At 53.2% G+C, this 16,119-nt stretch overlaps 7 protein-coding genes across 7 annotated transcripts; 3 read left to right on the forward strand and 4 right to left on the reverse strand.

Moving 5' to 3' along the window:
- Window positions 1–483: 483 nt before the first annotated feature.
- On the reverse strand, window positions 484–2,524 carry CKM354_000080100 (uncharacterized protein; the record flags this gene model as incomplete). Its single annotated transcript, XM_044795903.1, has 6 exons — window positions 484–916; window positions 982–1,192; window positions 1,247–1,653; window positions 1,704–1,825; window positions 1,881–2,268; window positions 2,337–2,524. 6 exons carry the CDS (start codon window positions 2,522–2,524, stop codon window positions 484–486), a joined length of 1,749 nt encoding a protein of 582 aa, XP_044651838.1.
- A 1,956-nt stretch (window positions 2,525–4,480) lies between these two features.
- On the reverse strand, window positions 4,481–6,148 carry CKM354_000080200 (phosphoacetylglucosamine mutase PCM1; the record flags this gene model as incomplete). Its single annotated transcript, XM_044795904.1, has 1 exon — window positions 4,481–6,148. One exon carries the CDS (start codon window positions 6,146–6,148, stop codon window positions 4,481–4,483), a length of 1,668 nt encoding a protein of 555 aa, XP_044651839.1.
- A 486-nt stretch (window positions 6,149–6,634) lies between these two features.
- On the forward strand, window positions 6,635–7,258 carry CKM354_000080300 (uncharacterized protein; the record flags this gene model as incomplete). Its single annotated transcript, XM_044795905.1, has 1 exon — window positions 6,635–7,258. One exon carries the CDS (start codon window positions 6,635–6,637, stop codon window positions 7,256–7,258), a length of 624 nt encoding a protein of 207 aa, XP_044651840.1.
- Window positions 7,259–8,128: 870 nt separating this feature from the next.
- CKM354_000080400 (retromer subunit VPS35) lies at window positions 8,129–10,939 on the reverse strand (the record flags this gene model as incomplete). The annotated part of the gene is made up of 3 exons (XM_044795906.1): window positions 8,129–8,479; window positions 8,542–10,747; window positions 10,806–10,939. The coding sequence occupies 3 exons, from the start codon at window positions 10,937–10,939 to the stop codon at window positions 8,129–8,131; spliced, it is 2,691 nt and encodes an 896-aa protein (XP_044651841.1).
- A 609-nt stretch (window positions 10,940–11,548) lies between these two features.
- Window positions 11,549–12,151, reverse strand: CKM354_000080500 (uncharacterized protein; the record flags this gene model as incomplete). Its single annotated transcript, XM_044795907.1, has 1 exon — window positions 11,549–12,151. One exon carries the CDS (start codon window positions 12,149–12,151, stop codon window positions 11,549–11,551), a length of 603 nt encoding a protein of 200 aa, XP_044651842.1.
- Window positions 12,152–13,612: 1,461 nt separating this feature from the next.
- Window positions 13,613–14,182, forward strand: CKM354_000080600 (uncharacterized protein; the record flags this gene model as incomplete). The annotated part of the gene is made up of 1 exon (XM_044795908.1): window positions 13,613–14,182. One exon carries the CDS (start codon window positions 13,613–13,615, stop codon window positions 14,180–14,182), a length of 570 nt encoding a protein of 189 aa, XP_044651843.1.
- A 193-nt stretch (window positions 14,183–14,375) lies between these two features.
- On the forward strand, window positions 14,376–15,788 carry CKM354_000080700 (uncharacterized protein; the record flags this gene model as incomplete). Its single annotated transcript, XM_044795909.1, has 3 exons — window positions 14,376–14,645; window positions 14,712–15,344; window positions 15,411–15,788. The coding sequence occupies 3 exons, from the start codon at window positions 14,376–14,378 to the stop codon at window positions 15,786–15,788; spliced, it is 1,281 nt and encodes a 426-aa protein (XP_044651844.1).
- Between the last annotated feature and the right edge of the window lie 331 nt (window positions 15,789–16,119).

Genomic DNA, 16,119 nt, shown 5'->3' on the forward strand with positions numbered 1-16,119 from the left:
AGCGTTCTAGAACAATGAAATGGTCAGCCCTCAGCTTGGCAATAAACTTGTGCGTACGCTCGGAGTGTCGTGTTGCAGGCAGCCTTCTTCTACTCAAGCAACGAGCAAAAGACGAACGCGCCGAAAGTGCAATAAAAATTCCATTAGGAGGAAATACTTCTCACGTGACAGTAAGCCGTAAAAGAGAAATGTACAGAACAACAGGGCGCAGGGCGTGAGCGAGCGAAAGGTGTAAGTTTCATCAAACAGACACTAGCGGCTAGCAGAAGGTTCTGTTCTTCTTCCAACGTCAGGCCTTCTCTCCTCCTCTTCATCATCGTCATCATCATCGTCAAGTCGCAACTCTGTCTTTCCCACACCACTAGCCCGCTATGTCCAGAAGACTGGTCCTATCTCCCACCCAGTCGACATTCGACGAAAACATATACAAAGCTCAAATCTGTAAAATGCGAATATGCAGCCACAACAACAAACACATATCCTCTAGATGACACTCCTCACACCAGCCTTGGCGTAATCCATAAATCCCTTCTTTTTCTTCTCACTCTGGATCTCCTGGATACTCGCTCGTCGGTTTTCCTCGGTAACGTCCACACCCGAGATCATCATCTTCTGATCTTCGCGCATACCGCTGTAAATGTCGACATCCTTGAGGGCGACCCACATGCGACGATGCGAAGGGTACACGAACCAGGAGTAGACTTTCCAGACGATGTAAAGACCAACGAGGAAAGGACCGGCGAGGTAAGCGGAGAAGAAGCCTTCAGCTGTGAGGGGTGTGCCGCCGACGGGGTAAAGCGCAACGTAGAATTGTGCGACGAGTGCCAGAACGTTGACCAACAGGCCAAGGTACGAGCCCCAGACTCCAAAGGCTGCCTTGAAGGGCAATTCGTCGAGAGAGTGTCCATTGAGCTTCCTGTAAGTCTGTTAGCGTCTGAATCTCGCCTCAAGGGGCTTTGAAGAGTTGCTTCCCAAACTTACCAAGCAGCACGGAAGCGAATGTGAGCAAGGCAAACACTGCCGTAGATGAACAGGATCGAGAGACCCGACAACGCCAGCAACCAGCCGAAAATATCACCTCCATTTGGTGCCAAGTTGATGAAAGCCAAGCAGCCGAAGAGCAACTGCATGATTGTGACCATGAGCGGACGGCCGGCCTTATCGACGTAAGCAAACAGCTTAGGAGCCATGCCTGCAAAAATGTCAGCAAATTATCACTGGCGCGTCCTTTCAAAGTGGCACATACCATTTGCGGCCAGGGCCTGGATTGTGCGGGTCGAACCGAAAGTGCACGAGTTGGCGACACTCATCACAGCAATCAGAATGACGGCGTTGAAGATACTGGGGAGGACCTTGATGCCAGCAAGCTGGATGGCAATGACGAAAGGAGAGCGACGCGACTCAGAGCCCTCATCCTGGTAAGCTGGAGTATCGGTGGGGACGATAAGACCAATGAGGAGCAGGTTCAGGAGGTAGAAGATGGCAATACGCCACACGACCTGCTTGGAAGCACGTGGGATCTCCTTCTTAGGGTTCTTCGCCTCGGCGGCAGCTAGCCCAGTAAGCTCGGTGCCAGTGTAGGCGAATGCAGCGGTGACGAAGACACTGCAGAAACCGTGGAAGCCATTCAAGAAGGGGTTGTAGGGGGCGTTCCTGAAAATTTGTTAATGGGATGCTTTTGGATTGTCAATCGGGGAGCTCACCAGTAGCGACCGCCAATGTAACCTCTGTCGTCAGTTGGAACACCGCCAACATTGATGATGATGCCCAAGATGATGAAACCAGAACAGGCCAAGATCTTGATGATGGACAGAACGAATTCGACCTAGAAGATGTCAATGACCGAGCAACGGAAATGTGCTGCAAGAGCCGAAACCGACCTCTCCGTATCCCCTCACGCCGAAGAACTGGATGGCAACCAAAGCAAGGAGCAGAGGCACGATCCAAGCACTGTTATTGATACCCTGCGATCCCTCCCAGAAGTGAATGATATTGCAGGCGGCGGAAATCTCGAAAGGCAGAACGGTCAACCAACTGATAGCGTACTGCCAGGAGCAGGCGAATCCCCACGAAGGATCGACGAATCGGGTAATGTAGACGGTGAAGGCGCCATTGACGGGATACAGGACGGCCATCTCAGCGAGAGCCTGCATCATGAGGTAAATACTGCCACCGATGAGGGCGAAACCGATGAGCACCGAGGCAGGACCACCTGACTGGAATGCGCCACCCGAACCGATGAACAGACCGGCTCCAATGGCACCGCCGCTGTGGAACAATCGGTGTCAGCGCAAGGGAGATTTCAGAACATTGCCGTGGACGTGGGTGAAACTCACATGGCAATCATTTGCATGTGTCTACCCTTGAGATCTCGGTGGAGAGCTCTCTGGTCAGCGTTGACCATGGCGACATCATTGCCATCGGTGCTGAGTTGTCGGCCGCGCGCATGGTCGCTGAGGGAGGCGCGTTTGGGAGCATCGCCAAAGGACTTGCCGCCGAACTCGACGTCGTCGTCGTGTGCCATCGTGGTCGGCGTGGTAATGTCTCGTGAGACAGCGGACCAGAAGACAAAGGTGAAGTGTGAGAGAAGAAGGAACAGGGAACAGGGAAGGAGGGAGGGGGAGGTCGACTCTGAGGAAAGCGGCGATCAAAGAAAGCGGGCAGGAATGCAGTTCATAAACGACGACTAAAGCCGATGCGCCACACTCGGCATAGTGTTATCGCGGTGATCAGGTCGTGAGGGTATGGAAGGAAGGTGCTAAGTCGGTCGCGCCACGAGACCTGGCCAAGCGGCGTCAAGAAGCACAAGCTGTACGGGCGCGTGGCTTATCTAACCGAAAAGCCTTTGCCTACGAAGCAGAAGGTTTAGCCAGCGGCCAAGGCTTGGTCGCGGCCTTGGGACATGTTGTACAGCGCGGTGCAGCGCAGTGCTGATTTCGCGGACTGGAGGCGCCGTCGAATGGCCGCGCACGCTGGGGGAGCGCACGAGCAGCAGGATTGCGGGGCAGCGCGGCGCGAAGGCTGTTTTCGGTGCAGACAGCCGGGGCTGGAATGGGCGCGCACAGCTGATGGTGGCAGGATGGCGAGGTGGCATTGCAGCAGCTGCCACTACTGCAGCGCTTGGTATCGCTGACCACTCTCGGTCGTCGATCTGCTTGTGGGTATCTTCTTCCGCCCTTCCATGCGTCTTCCACGCCGCACGATAGGCGAGTCCGGCGTGGCGAGGGTCTGGTCTCCAGCACTGTCGCACGATCAGGGACAAAGACCGCGAGCCAGTCAGGTATTCGTGAGTGGTGATACGAGCGATGCTGTGTGCAGCGAATTCTCATCACTCATCACTGTCGCATGTTCCCTCGTGGCAGCCCGCCCGCCTTCATCTCACCTCGACGGCACTCCCACACCACTCACCGCGCCGCCAGCTCGCTCCAGCACGCGACACGGGTACGAGAAAGAGCAGATCCTCCGTCTTCTCACCTGCCTAATCCGCACCTGATCGCTTCCTGAAGGAGTCTCAGCCAAGCCTCTCCTGACCAACAACATGAACGGCATCCATCTGCAATCTTGACCATCAGCATTGGCATGCAGACTATCGGATGCTGACCTTCTTCCGTTTGCGAGCAGCGTACATCCGAGATGACAGCGGGAGGGAAAAGTATTGATGAATGCAGAAAGGAGCGATAGCAGAGATATGCAAAGTACGCGAACGCGAACGCCGACGAATCCGATTTGTAACGACAACTGCGTTTCCCCAGAATCACGGATTACGACCCACGCGTTCGGTGTCGTCCCGTCCAAGCCGCCCCGACAAGAAGCGCTAGCGTGACTAAGCCATGCCACTTCACTGCCCAGACTCACGGCGCCAAAGTCTCGCTGCTTCTTGTTGCAACTTCATCAATTGATGTGCTAATCATGGCGGGAGGAGGTAGGAGCGGCGGAGAGTCGTCTGGGAGGTCGTCGTGGAATAGGAAGTGCGAGCGAACGGCCGGAACCGGCAACATGGCGTCCGAGGTACTTCATGTCGCTCAAGACTGCACTGGAAACAATATTTCCCAAGCAAAAGTCAAGAGAGGCAGCTTGGCGCCTGGTGAACCTCACTTGATCCTCACGTTGCATTGCCCCAAGAAAATCACGAGTCAGGAATATCATCAATGATGCGCAGAACTAACTGGGTTCAAGCTTGAGGGCTTGCAAAGCGCCTCACTTTCGTTTCATTTCACTACCAAGGAAATTTTGTCTATCAATCAGATCATCATCACTGGTATCATCATCTCAAAATCTTCTTTCTTCTCATTCCAACGCAAACTTTTCCGCTTTTCTCGTTTCGCCACATTCCATCATCTACCCAGCAGACGCCTTGTACTTTATCCCAAAAGAACGCTCATGTTTCTAGACGACCAAATCCCTGCAGCCTTCCTTCAGCCGACAGCCTTTCTGTAGAGAGAAATGTCTCACATTATTCCTCGGACTTGCACGGGAACGTTTAGTGCCCCTCGCTCTTCGACACGACAAGTCCGGCAACAGATTGCACCATGTGATCCACATCGTACGCCTCACTAGCCTCGCCATAGATTCTGACAGCATCTTCGGTGCCGGAAGCGCGGACAAAGCATCGCCCATTCTTGTATTTGGCCACCTCAGCGTCGATCTTTTCTTGCAGACCTGCAGGCTCCGCGAGTTTCTGCTCAGCAGTGCCAGGCACAGTCTTGAAGAGGGATCGATCCTTGACGATCTGCTTGGCGAGCTTATTGGGCATGTCGGTGTAGGTCGCTAGCCATTCCTTGACTGTCCACTCCTTGTGTGCGAGGATAGCTTCCACGAGAAGGAAATCCGAAATGGCGTCACCCACAGTCTGGTTGATCAGCTCAGTCAGGCCTTGCAGGATTTCAAGGTTCTCAAGCTGTGCAGGAGACTGTGGTTCCTGCTTATAGATTGTTCGCAGAGCATTGTTGCTGAACAGAATTGTACCGTGACCATTGGCTTCGAAGTAGACTCCAATATCATATCGTGCAGCTTCGTGGTGCAAGTGCTTGACACCCGTGGGTGTGAAGACGGACTTCAGCTTCAGACGCTCAGTGATGTATTTTGATGAGGCGCCGTTCGCGTAAGCAGTCTGCACCACCCCAATTTTGATCTTCTCTGCGAGGCCGGACTTCTCCACAAGCTCGCCGAGGAAAGAGGCCGCGAGCGTTGCGATGCGGTCGCCGTCGAGTAGTCGGAACATATTACCCTCTTCGACAAAGTAGTACACGATACGATCTGCGTCGCCGTCAAATGATGCCCATCGATCAAACGGCTTGCCCGTGAATCCAGCTGGGACCTTTTGCCCGGTCTTGACAAAGTCGGCTCCACAATCTTTGTTCAGCACTTCGGCGTTCTCGATCTGATCGTTCTTAACAGTGACATTCAATCCCGTCTCCTTCTCTGATGGCAGGTGCTTGAGCAGCTCCTGCAGCTTCGGAGCTCCCACGCCATTCGCGCAGTCCACTGTCACAGGACTTGAAGCCTTGGCGTACTTCATGACAGTCGCAAAGGCAGTAGAAAGCTTTTTGTAGTAACCTTGCTCCGAGATTTCGCCGTATGGGTTGGCATCGTTGGCGGTGTTCGTAGCGCGAACAAGGTAGTGCAATTGCGGTGTCGTCAAGATACCAAAGTCCTTGTACTCTGCATTGGTCGCCTTCAGACCAGCCTCGACTGCCTTCACCAACCGTGCTCCCGAAGGTCTTGTGTCTCGTCCATAGATCACTCGCGCAGGCTTATCCATATCAATGTTGAACTGCTTGACAATCTGAGCGAAAGCATGCATCGTCTCCTCCGGCGTCTTGCCGTTCACAATGTACGTGGCCCACTTCTCCCACTCTTGCTCCAGCATCTCTCCCATGGGATCAACCAATTTCACACCATTGTCCTCAGCCTTGTTGTGTGAAGCAGTAATCATGACACCAATGGTCTGGCCCGCAAGCTTCTTGGAGCGGAGAATTCCGATGAGAGCTACACCCAGCATGACATGATCCAGCACGTCGCCTTTGGTACGGAAACCAGCAGTACCATAGGTGAAGTCGCCATAGTTCTTGGGACGAGGAAAGTTCTTGACAGCTTCGACAATGGCCGTGGCCATGCTGCCTTTCGTGTCGAACACGCCTGGTGCCATTGTGGAAGAGTGTATATAGTGTTGGATTTGTTGAATCGAAATGTGTGCAGTGAGGAAGATGGTCGTCAGTGACGAAGTTGAGGCGGTGCGGTGAAGAGGGTCGTAACAGCCGCAGTTTCAGAAGTGGGCGAAGCGATGCGAGGCTGAGTGAGCACGCCGCTGTTTCGAGCTACGGTTCGATGGTATGGCGAGGTGTTCGGACGTGACAAAACCACACCGGTTGTGCGAATTGGAATTATACACCCTAATGCAGCTTGTGAAACTGCAATACGGTGCTGATCGTGAGGAAAACGAGAGAAAGTCGAGCTCTTGCCGCAGCTCAAAATAACTCACAGAAAGGGACCCCACGGACACGAGCTCCGCCAAACGTCAACCTGCATCGGCCCGATCCTCTCCGTCGCAAGTCTTGGCTCCTCCGAGGGCAGTCGCGATACCGAAGTCGTCTCAAGCCATTGACAGCTCCATCGAACAACACCACTCTCAACAATGGCATCAAGAACACCCGCGACCATGTCGCTTCTCCGCCAGACATACACAACACCGCTCTCACGAACGACAACAATCGTTCCCAGAAGCTCAATACCACAACAACCACAACTCTACTTCCGCCCCTTCTCATCCACCCAATCAAACCTCAAAAAGAAATCCGGCCCCCAAAAACGCGACGCCCGGATAACCGCAATCCGCTACTTCCTCCACCACCCTCTGACCCCCCGTCCCCTCCGCCTCAGCCGCACGCGTTACCTCCGCCACTGGACAATCCACCGCGCCTGGCAACGCTATCAAGACAAACTCAAACGCGAACGCCAATTAGAGCTCGAAAGGCAATACAACAGCATGGCCGAAGCCTGCGAACAATTGCGACTCATCGATGGAGAAGGCATGACGCACGAGGAAAGAATAAAATATGGACAGAAACCGTTGACTCAAGCGAAAGAAGAGGGAGGGAAAGGGCCAAGTGAGGAGGATGTTTTCAGGAGTCGGGAGGGAAGGTTGTATAGATTGGCAATGAAGAAGGATGATATTTGGGATGGGGTTCCGATTGAGTATGCGAGGATTCAGACGGAGACGCCGGCGAGGGAGGGGTGGAATCATGGGTGGACGAGGTAGAGAGGTCGCCGACAAGAGTTTTGTGGAAGGTTTTGATGTCAGGATGAATGAGAAATATGGTAGGAGAAGGCTTCGCATGTCGCGTTGTATCAGTATCAGCGAGTACGTGCTGGGACGAAGGAAGAGGAGCCTCCAGGTTTGTGAAGAACGTGCAAGTCATGCCGTGCCTGGAGACCGCGGAAGCAATGGCCACATCTTGGTCATCGGAGCCGATAGATCATGGCCTACTTGGATCCAGCAGCGGGACGAGATGCACTGGGTTGGGCAAAAAGTGCCGCCGCGGCCACGATACGCCTGCTCGAGTCGTTGTACAGCATAGGAACTGAGGGCTGCGAAACACCGCCTGCGCAAAACAGATATTTGGAGAAGCGCGCGATGTACAATGGAACACAATTCAAACACCTCTTGGACGTAACTCGGCGAGATCTCCTCCACTCACAAAAACTGCCTTCTGAAACTCTTTTTTCTTCCCTGATCTGCTCGCTAACTCGAAATCTATATACATGTTTCCCATACAACGTCGTGAGCGCTAATCTCTGTCTGTCGCAGAACCAGAGAGAACATGAAAATTATGCCACATGCTTTCCACTCGCTCGTCTCTGCCACCATACACCTCCACACGATTCTCATCTCCCTCATTGGTTCATCGCGGGCTCTCATTCATTCCCTCCCCAGCATAATCTCCTCCGCCCTCCTAACCTTTCCAATCCTCTCAAAAGCAAACGGAGCAGCTTCAAAACACCAATCCTCAGCGCTCTTATCATCTTGCTTTCGCTCAGCCTTACCATGCTCTGAAGCACCACCACCGCCACCGTCACCACTAAGATCTTGCTGTTGATGATGATGCTCATGAAAACCGCTCCTCAAGCTTCAACTCCCACCACCCAAGGCCCCTTTCGGCCTCGTTTCCACACCTTCATACTCCCGGCTAGAGATATACTCCAGTGTTCTCTGGAAATGTTTCCTCGGGCTCTCTAGTCCACTGGCATTGTTTGGTCCAGTGGTGTCAGCCGCAGTAGCGCTGAGATTTGAGTGAATCAGTTCGATGAGGCCATTGAGGTATTTCGTTGTCACGGCGTCGTTTTCTTGGTCAAAGTAGTACACGTATCGGTTGAGGATCTCCACGAAGAGTTCCACAGAGACGGCGGTATCCATGCATGCATCGGCAACGCGAAGCGCGCGTTGGAGGCATTCGAGCACGCGTTTCCCATCGCGGTAAGGCTGGAAGTGTGGTCAGTAAACGTGTCAACTGTCAAAGGAGACCAAGTGTGGCCTCGACTCACCTCTTTCCCATCCGCCTTCTCTGTCTCCACCTTCTCCACCGCCCACCAAAGATGCGAAGCAAGGTATACAGCGCGGCACTGGTCCGGCTTCTTCAACAGCTTACTGCCATGCAGCGCCGCCTTTGTGATGAGAGTGTCGTAGTTCTCCCTGCTGAAGCGCTCTGAGCAGCCGCAAAGCGCACCAGCAATAATGCAAATGGCCTGGAATTGCGACCTCGAATCCGATATTGACTCCTCATAAACAGTGAAAGCTTGCGCAAAGAACTCGTATGCAACGTCCTCATTCTCGCATTGACTCGCCACTTGCCCGCAAGAGACGAATAACCTCAACACGAGATCCGGCACACCCTGTGCAGAGACACGGGTGTACAGCGACGATAATGTTGTGTGCATAAATTTGTACAAGGCGCTCGACTGTACGCCGTAGTCGTCTGATGACAAGTGTTCACGTCGCTTGAAGTTCCGCGCAAGCTTGAGTGATTGCGTTATTATTGCTGGAGATGTGTACTTCGTTCGTTCGTTTCCTCCCTGGAATGCTTGTCGTGTCTTTTGCAGTAATTGGAACTGGGTCATGTTGTCAGGACCTTCGATGAGATGCACTATCCGCGCGAGCCAGCCTTGTTCTTCTACCGTTTCGTCCGTCTCAGTCGCTCCTCTGCGGATAGGGCCGCCCGGATATCCTGATGATGGTTGCGCGCCTTCCTTGATTAGGACTGATAGTATTGATAGTATGCTTTCCAGATGCGACATGTTTGTGATCTTTGTGTCATTTCGCAGGAGACTCCTGATGACTTCCCCAGCCACGTTCCGTCGTGTAGGATATGGTTGTTGCAGGAAAAGTGGAATGTAGTTTGGCAGTGCAAGGGCGGTAAAGAGCGAAAAATACGTCTTGACTGGTCCAAGGAGCAGACTGAGGATGTTCTGTTGCGAGGCTTGTGAATGCAGATCGGCAGAATTCTGGTATCTTGAGACTTCCTTCGTGGCGTAGTGCAAAACTTGGTCAACGTAATCAAGTCGGTCCGGGTAGATGGCAGTTGCCAAGTTGATGAGCGAGGTGAGCAGTGCTGTAATGTCCTGGATAGGAAGTCTCTGCACGCTGACGAGGTGTATGACTTGCTCGTAGAACACTTCGAATAGCTTGACATTTCCTGGTATCCCTTTCGCCTTGCCATTGGTCTGTGGCGTTGATTCGCCTTCGTTGACGGCAGTCGTCTCCGTGGGTGCGTCTGAGTCGGCTGTGGATGCAACTGCAGTGTCTTCACTCGGCCGCGGTGAGGCCTCATCACCATTGTGGCCGTTCTCCGCAGGCTTCGTCTCTTCTGAGCTCCCGACATCTTTCGACATGCTCAACTTCTCCAGTAATTTGCTCACACTCTCCTCTTCCACTTTCTGCCTCTCTTCTTCGCTCTTGGGCTCCGCTTCCCTCTGCGCAAACGCGCTCAAGCGGTCCATTAACCCGATCACGATCGCCTTGACGTTGACATGCGGGTTCAGTCTTGCAGTAGCCGCAAGCAATTGATCCAGTGTGTGCAAGTGGTACTCATCCGGGAAGACCTGTGTGATCACCTCGAGCAAGTATTCCTGGGCCAGCACATCCCGACATTGCACCACCTGCTCCAGCAGCGGCTGCAGAATGACATTCTTATAGCTCTCCATGTCCACTAGTTGTGATAGTCGCACCAAATTGCTCCCTACCAACAACTGCAGCTCTTGTCTCTCTTTCGTCCTCTGCTCCCGTTCTCTCGAATGTCCCTGATGCTGTAACCGCACCCACAGCTTGTTCATCTCAACAAAATTCGTCAAGATGAAGGAGATGGAATCCTGCAGATTCCCCTCTGGTCCCTCAGCCGAATCGCCTTCGGGGAGGTAATCTCGTGCTTGTCCGCTCAGGTAGTATCGCAAGAACAAACCGCGAACGGGATGCTGCACACCTCTGCTCATCTCCATCATATCTTTCATGATCTCCTTCACGGGCGCATCTTCAATTCCCATGTATACTGTTCCCACGGTGATCATGAGGTACAGACGCGGTACAATGTTCCCAGCATATTGGACCAGCTCGTAGAGGTCGGCGAGGTGGTTGACAGGATGCGAATCGCGCAGGTAGACGGATAGGTGGCGCAGGGCATCGAAGACACTCATGTACAGCTCGTAGTACTGTTTGGGACCGAGACTGGAGGTTCGTAGTTCGGAGACGAGCGTCGAGCTGTTTTAGGCGTCAGCTATATTGAGCTCTGTAGCTGTATAGATAGAACACAACTCACGCGCATTTGAGCGCATCCATCAGCTTGCCGGGAGTCTCGAGACATCTCCGCATCTGCACCGTCTGCTGGCGAACAACTTGCAGCGCATCCTCCAGCAGCCGGGCCTGGTCTTCCACGGGCGGTGGAGACGACATGTTGTTGGCGGCGGCGGAGAATAGGCGGAGCGGAGGACGGTAAAGCAACGCAGTAGAAGAGGTGATGGTAGTAAGTGGTCACGCGATCCGAGTGGGCATTATTCTGCAGCGGATGCAGTCGTGTCTGGGGGGCGGTGCAAGGACAGGCAAGTCGGACGAGCTTCTGGTGGTTGTTGCGATTCGTATGCGCATTGATTGAAGCGCCCATCCCACGTCGTTGCTGAGCTGGCAGGGCCTCAGGCACCAATTCCGTCATCGCTTTCACATGCATGCGAAACATCAACCAGGGCCGCATTGAATCATTTTATGATACTGAATTTTGCGCTTTCTATACTGTCGTTCAAATTCATTACGCTTATACATTAGCTCCTATGCTGCACTAGCAGAGCGTTCCGTTGACCAAAACCCATCCATCTTTTTCTTCGCTGTCTATTTCTCATCATTCTGAACGTTGACTCCATCGCTCATGATCCGCTAATACTACAAAGACTCATTGCTGGTCACTCCTCGCTATGCTGTACAAGTATAAAATGCGTGTACTATTGGCCGTAGGGTCGGTGCGCTGCCCAAATTCGCCATCTGCTCCCTGACATTCCAGAATCGTAGCCTCTAGTAGCTCCGCGTCTCGTTGACCGGTACTGCCCAGCTCGTGGCAGCGGCAACTGGGTAGTAGCCCGGAATACTAGAGCTTGACAAGGTCGTCGCGGCTGGATTCCAAGGCTGGTATTTGCCATTGTCTCCCGGAGGATGGTATAGCCCATCATCACCTGTGTGCGTGGGCTGTTCGACAGGATAGACTGGCTCGGCCGTGGTTGTTGTCGTGCATGGCGTAGAGGTGCCCAAGGATGGACTCGTTGATGTTGAGCTTGTGATTGTCGAACTCGTGCTTGAGGAAGAAGCGGATGTCGGTACAGTGCCAATCACTACTGTCCACTGCGAAGAGCTGATTGACGTTGATGCAGCAGCCTCGACTGTCGCGATACTGGGTGTTGTAGGGGTTGTTGCCGCTGGCGCAACTTTTGTCACTGTCTGCTTGGCTGACAAAGTTGTCTTCACCGTCTCGTAAATTGTTGCTGGCTCCTCGATAGCACTCGTCGGACCGCCAACATCGACAACATTGTACGTCGGAGGAGGTGCTGGGTGCGGTAATGCTCGTGTGTGGAGGACGAAGTATGTGGTCGCCGCGAGGATGGATGTTGTGCTGAAGCGCATGGCTACGAGCCTGGGCTGAATTTGTCTGCTCTGTGGCTAGGCCGGAGTTCTCTCGTGTCAATTGCAGCAACGAGATCTGGCGTGTTGGACGGTTGCTAGGGTGAATTTGTGATCAAGGCGGCCGTTGATGATCTGGCGCGAGTCTAGGGATGATCTTGCAGGGTCGAAGAGTCGACTTGCCTATATCCCCGGCCATTTTTTCGCAACGGTGGCTGGGACTTGTCGTCGCCATGTTCTAGATGTGTACGCGTGGTGGGAGGTTGGAGGTGGCTGGGAGGAACGTGACAGAAAGCGGAGGCGACTCCGTGACCAATCGGAAGCGTGAGACTTGAGCTTGGCAACGACTGCTCGTTTGGTGAAACTTGACGTGAAGACGTGCTTGCGGAAGCAACATCCGACAACACGTGCGTTATCTATTGAAACGGTAGCATCGTGGAACTGGGCCCCGAGACTGCCGGGACCGCAGACCGTTGGTACAGGACAAGTCGGCAATGCCAGCAAAACATACCGAAAACAAGAGATGTCGGTTGCTGGACCTTCCGAAGCTATCACGATCGGTATCCCAATGGTGTTGCAATATGCATCTCCACTGCGTGCCCTGCTCTCACAAATCTTCTGGTTTGTGTCTACCCAGGTGGGCAGTATGAACCGCCCCATGGCTCTTCCTCCGCCGGGAGCGCGTCCAGCCGCTGGCAAAGTATTTGCCATATACTGTTTGTGAAACCCCGTATACCCACCCCACAAGCCCGCAAACACGTCTCAAAGTCTTTCAACAGCGATACGTTATAGACTCAGCCTGGCTTGAAAATGCGGCTCTCGACCACATTCTGCCTGCAGCTTTTGGCTGCCATTTAGTAAACGACTGACAAGCGTAATCTATACACAATATGCTTCGTTGGACTCCCATTCAGCGTCTGAAAGATGATGAGGGTAATTATTGCAGTCACTGAACCGGGGTCTGATGACGAAGTCTAGCAGAACGATCATGGAGCTCGCGCAAACGTGTTCGTTCATCGGAGGAACTTCATGCAGCAGAGCTCCCGGACCAGAAGAGCAGCTAACGCAAAGCTTTGGCAAGTGCTTCCACCCACATTGACTTCCAGCAGAGCTGGCGCGATCGACATGAACAACTTCCGATCCAGCTGCAAGGTTGAGAACGGTTTTCCATCGAAGATGCTCCAGAAGCATGTGCTTAGGAACGGTTCATCCGACAACGGGGTACCTGCTTGTGATGCTACGACAGTGAATACTTCTTTCTTATCACATGCTTGGGCTCAGAGACATCATGCATGGCATTCACTTGCTGCAGGGCCTATGTTCACCACGCCTGTGTACCAGCATGTGTGGTCGGCACTTATGGCGAGCGATCATCTTCCTTTGCGATAACCATACTTGCGACTGAACATCGTTCGTATTACTGCACCTCCTTAGCTATCAGGTGTTGGTGGCTCGAAGGAGATCATGGGCCAACAAAACACGGCGGCGGAAGCAAAGGGCCCGACGATCAAGATCGAAGAAATCAGCATTGTGCAAGACGTCCGCGATGCGGAAGAAGCTCGCGTTGTGGAAGAACGCAGCGATGTGGAAGAACGCAGCGATGTGGAAGAAGCAAGCAGTGCGGAGGCAGACGATGTATCAACGACCGACACTGATGAAGCAAGCATTGTGGAGGCAGAAGATGCATCGACAGTTTCTATGTGGCTGGAAGACGGCGAGGTGCAAGTGCAAACCGCACGTTCAAGGACGCCACAATTCTGGTTGTTGCAGGGTCACACGCCTCGACCACAAACACGCATTATTTCGAGGGCAGCAACACGCCGGAACTTCATGGAGGACGAGTGCATACGACTGGCCGAACGGAAGAAAGGCCGGTCGATCAAAGCTATGAAGAACAGACTCTTGTTCAACTGGTATCGATTTGGACTGACATTGAACAAGAACACCGAAGCTCGATTCCGTCGTCGCAACTTTCACGAGGAGTGGTATGACGAGAGGGCAAATGAGCCAGCATGCTATCCAGAATGGTTCTGAGCGCGGTTGTCGACTCGAGATTCGGGATCTGTGGCTACGCTGGAGAGTGAAGCTCGCGCAGGCTTGGCTCCCACGTGACTTCACCATCGTACCAGTGGTACGGCCCAAAATTCAACATTTTGGGGAGCAGATTTCTCAAAACCAGCAGCGACACTCTAAGGACATCCATTTGAGACACAACCACCTCCCCCCGATGGCCCACAAATGTCAATCACACGGTCGCGGCAGCTGTCCGCGTGGTCATGCACGTAGACCACGTCCCGCAAAGACATATCTCGAGCTGCTGCCATGCAAGATCCACTACATCGAACGCTTTTTGAACGAGTATGACTCGGTCGAAGACGTCAAGACTCCTTACAGGCGCCATATCCAAGAGGGCGAGACGCGAGGAGGATGCCTTTGCGACTACTACAGATTTCCACGGCTGCTGCACGAGCGGGAGAGTCTGCCAGACCGCTATAAGGTATATTATGCCAGCTTTTCTACACCTCGTATCCTCTGTGCTGGACATGTCACTGACATGGTGCAGTCACTGCCCAAGTCTAAGATCAATTTCCTGAACCTTCCCCCTGAAATTCGTAACCAAATCTACGAAGAGCTTCTAATGTTGAAGCGGCCGATCGAATTCTGCCCTGAGCCATTCCATTTCGACGGTTGCTTGCGTCGTCATTGCTCACATTATTTTGGCGGCCTTGGCCAAACAGACAAAAGCGACTTTGAACGCGCGGACAACCACTACCACCAATACTATGAGCATAAACTTTTCCCAATGACAGCCGTGATGCGCACTAACAAGCAAATCCACGAGGAAACGTCCTCAATTTTCTATGGACAGAACGTATTCTCCTTCTCAAGCGTGGCAGGCTTCGTACATCTCGACTACTTCCTTTATCAGATCGGGCTGGCCAAGTGCGCTTTGCTGCGCAAGCTGATTGTCTGTCACCCAATGTTCAGTGTGCAACCGCGTAGTAATCGCGGCGAGGATCAATTTGCCAGGGCCGGCAGTCTCATTCGTGCTGACCCGATCTATGGCCCGGGCTTTCAGTACGCACGGCGTTGGTGGGCGAATGGCCGTCCCTATACAGTCGATCCCATTCTGGTGCTCGACAAGATCGGGAGACTAGAGAAGCTTGGTCTCGTCGTTCCACTTGAGGCTGATCGGGTGAGTAGATCGCAGCTACATCACCTGCTCTGTCTTGACATGAAACTAATTCTTTCCCGCTCGCAGAACGTCAGCTGGCCCCTAAGTATCCTCCTCGACGTCGATCGCTTCGTCTCTCTCGACATCACCCTCTTCTGGCTCGAGCATGAGTCGATTCGCGTGATTCGGGATCCGATCAGGTGGCCAGGTGCCGATTACGTCGCTGCCGAGATGCGTGCCGAGAACTACTATCCCGTTAAGCTTGTGAAGACCAAGGTACATGCGCAAGGCCGCTACGCTACTGGTTGGATCGAGAACTTCGCAGATGAACTTTTGGAGATCGAGCATGAAGAAGTTGAGCTTCTAGCGAAGGAGAAGGCTGAGATGGAGGCTGCTTTGTTCGCTGATGATTTGGTCTGGGCTCAATTCCGGGCTCTGCCGCGTGTAGACTTGGAGGGCTTGTGATTGTCCAGCATGATCCCGCGACTTGGATGATCACCTTTCACCAGACTGCGCGAACCCTCAGGAGTGGCGCCAAGCTCTGCACACCGAAAGCAGATTCAACTTCCGAGCACCAAGAGAAAGAAAAGAGCATGACAAAGCTCAGCGATACGAAGCAGTCGCAAGATCTCAGTCTACCATCGCGCTTCCAGACTCCGTCTTGAAACCGACTTTTGGGATACAACGCCGACGGCCCTTTGTCAACTACCTGCTTGATGCAGCAACGCCTATATACATGAGCCCCATTATTATAGCAACGCAACCATTCGACATGCTTGACTCGAGATCGCAGAAT

This window comes from Cercospora kikuchii, assembly GCF_019650295.1.
Source record: "Cercospora kikuchii DNA, contig_00001, whole genome shotgun sequence".
In the NCBI taxonomy this organism is placed as follows: domain Eukaryota; kingdom Fungi; phylum Ascomycota; class Dothideomycetes; order Mycosphaerellales; family Mycosphaerellaceae; genus Cercospora; species Cercospora kikuchii.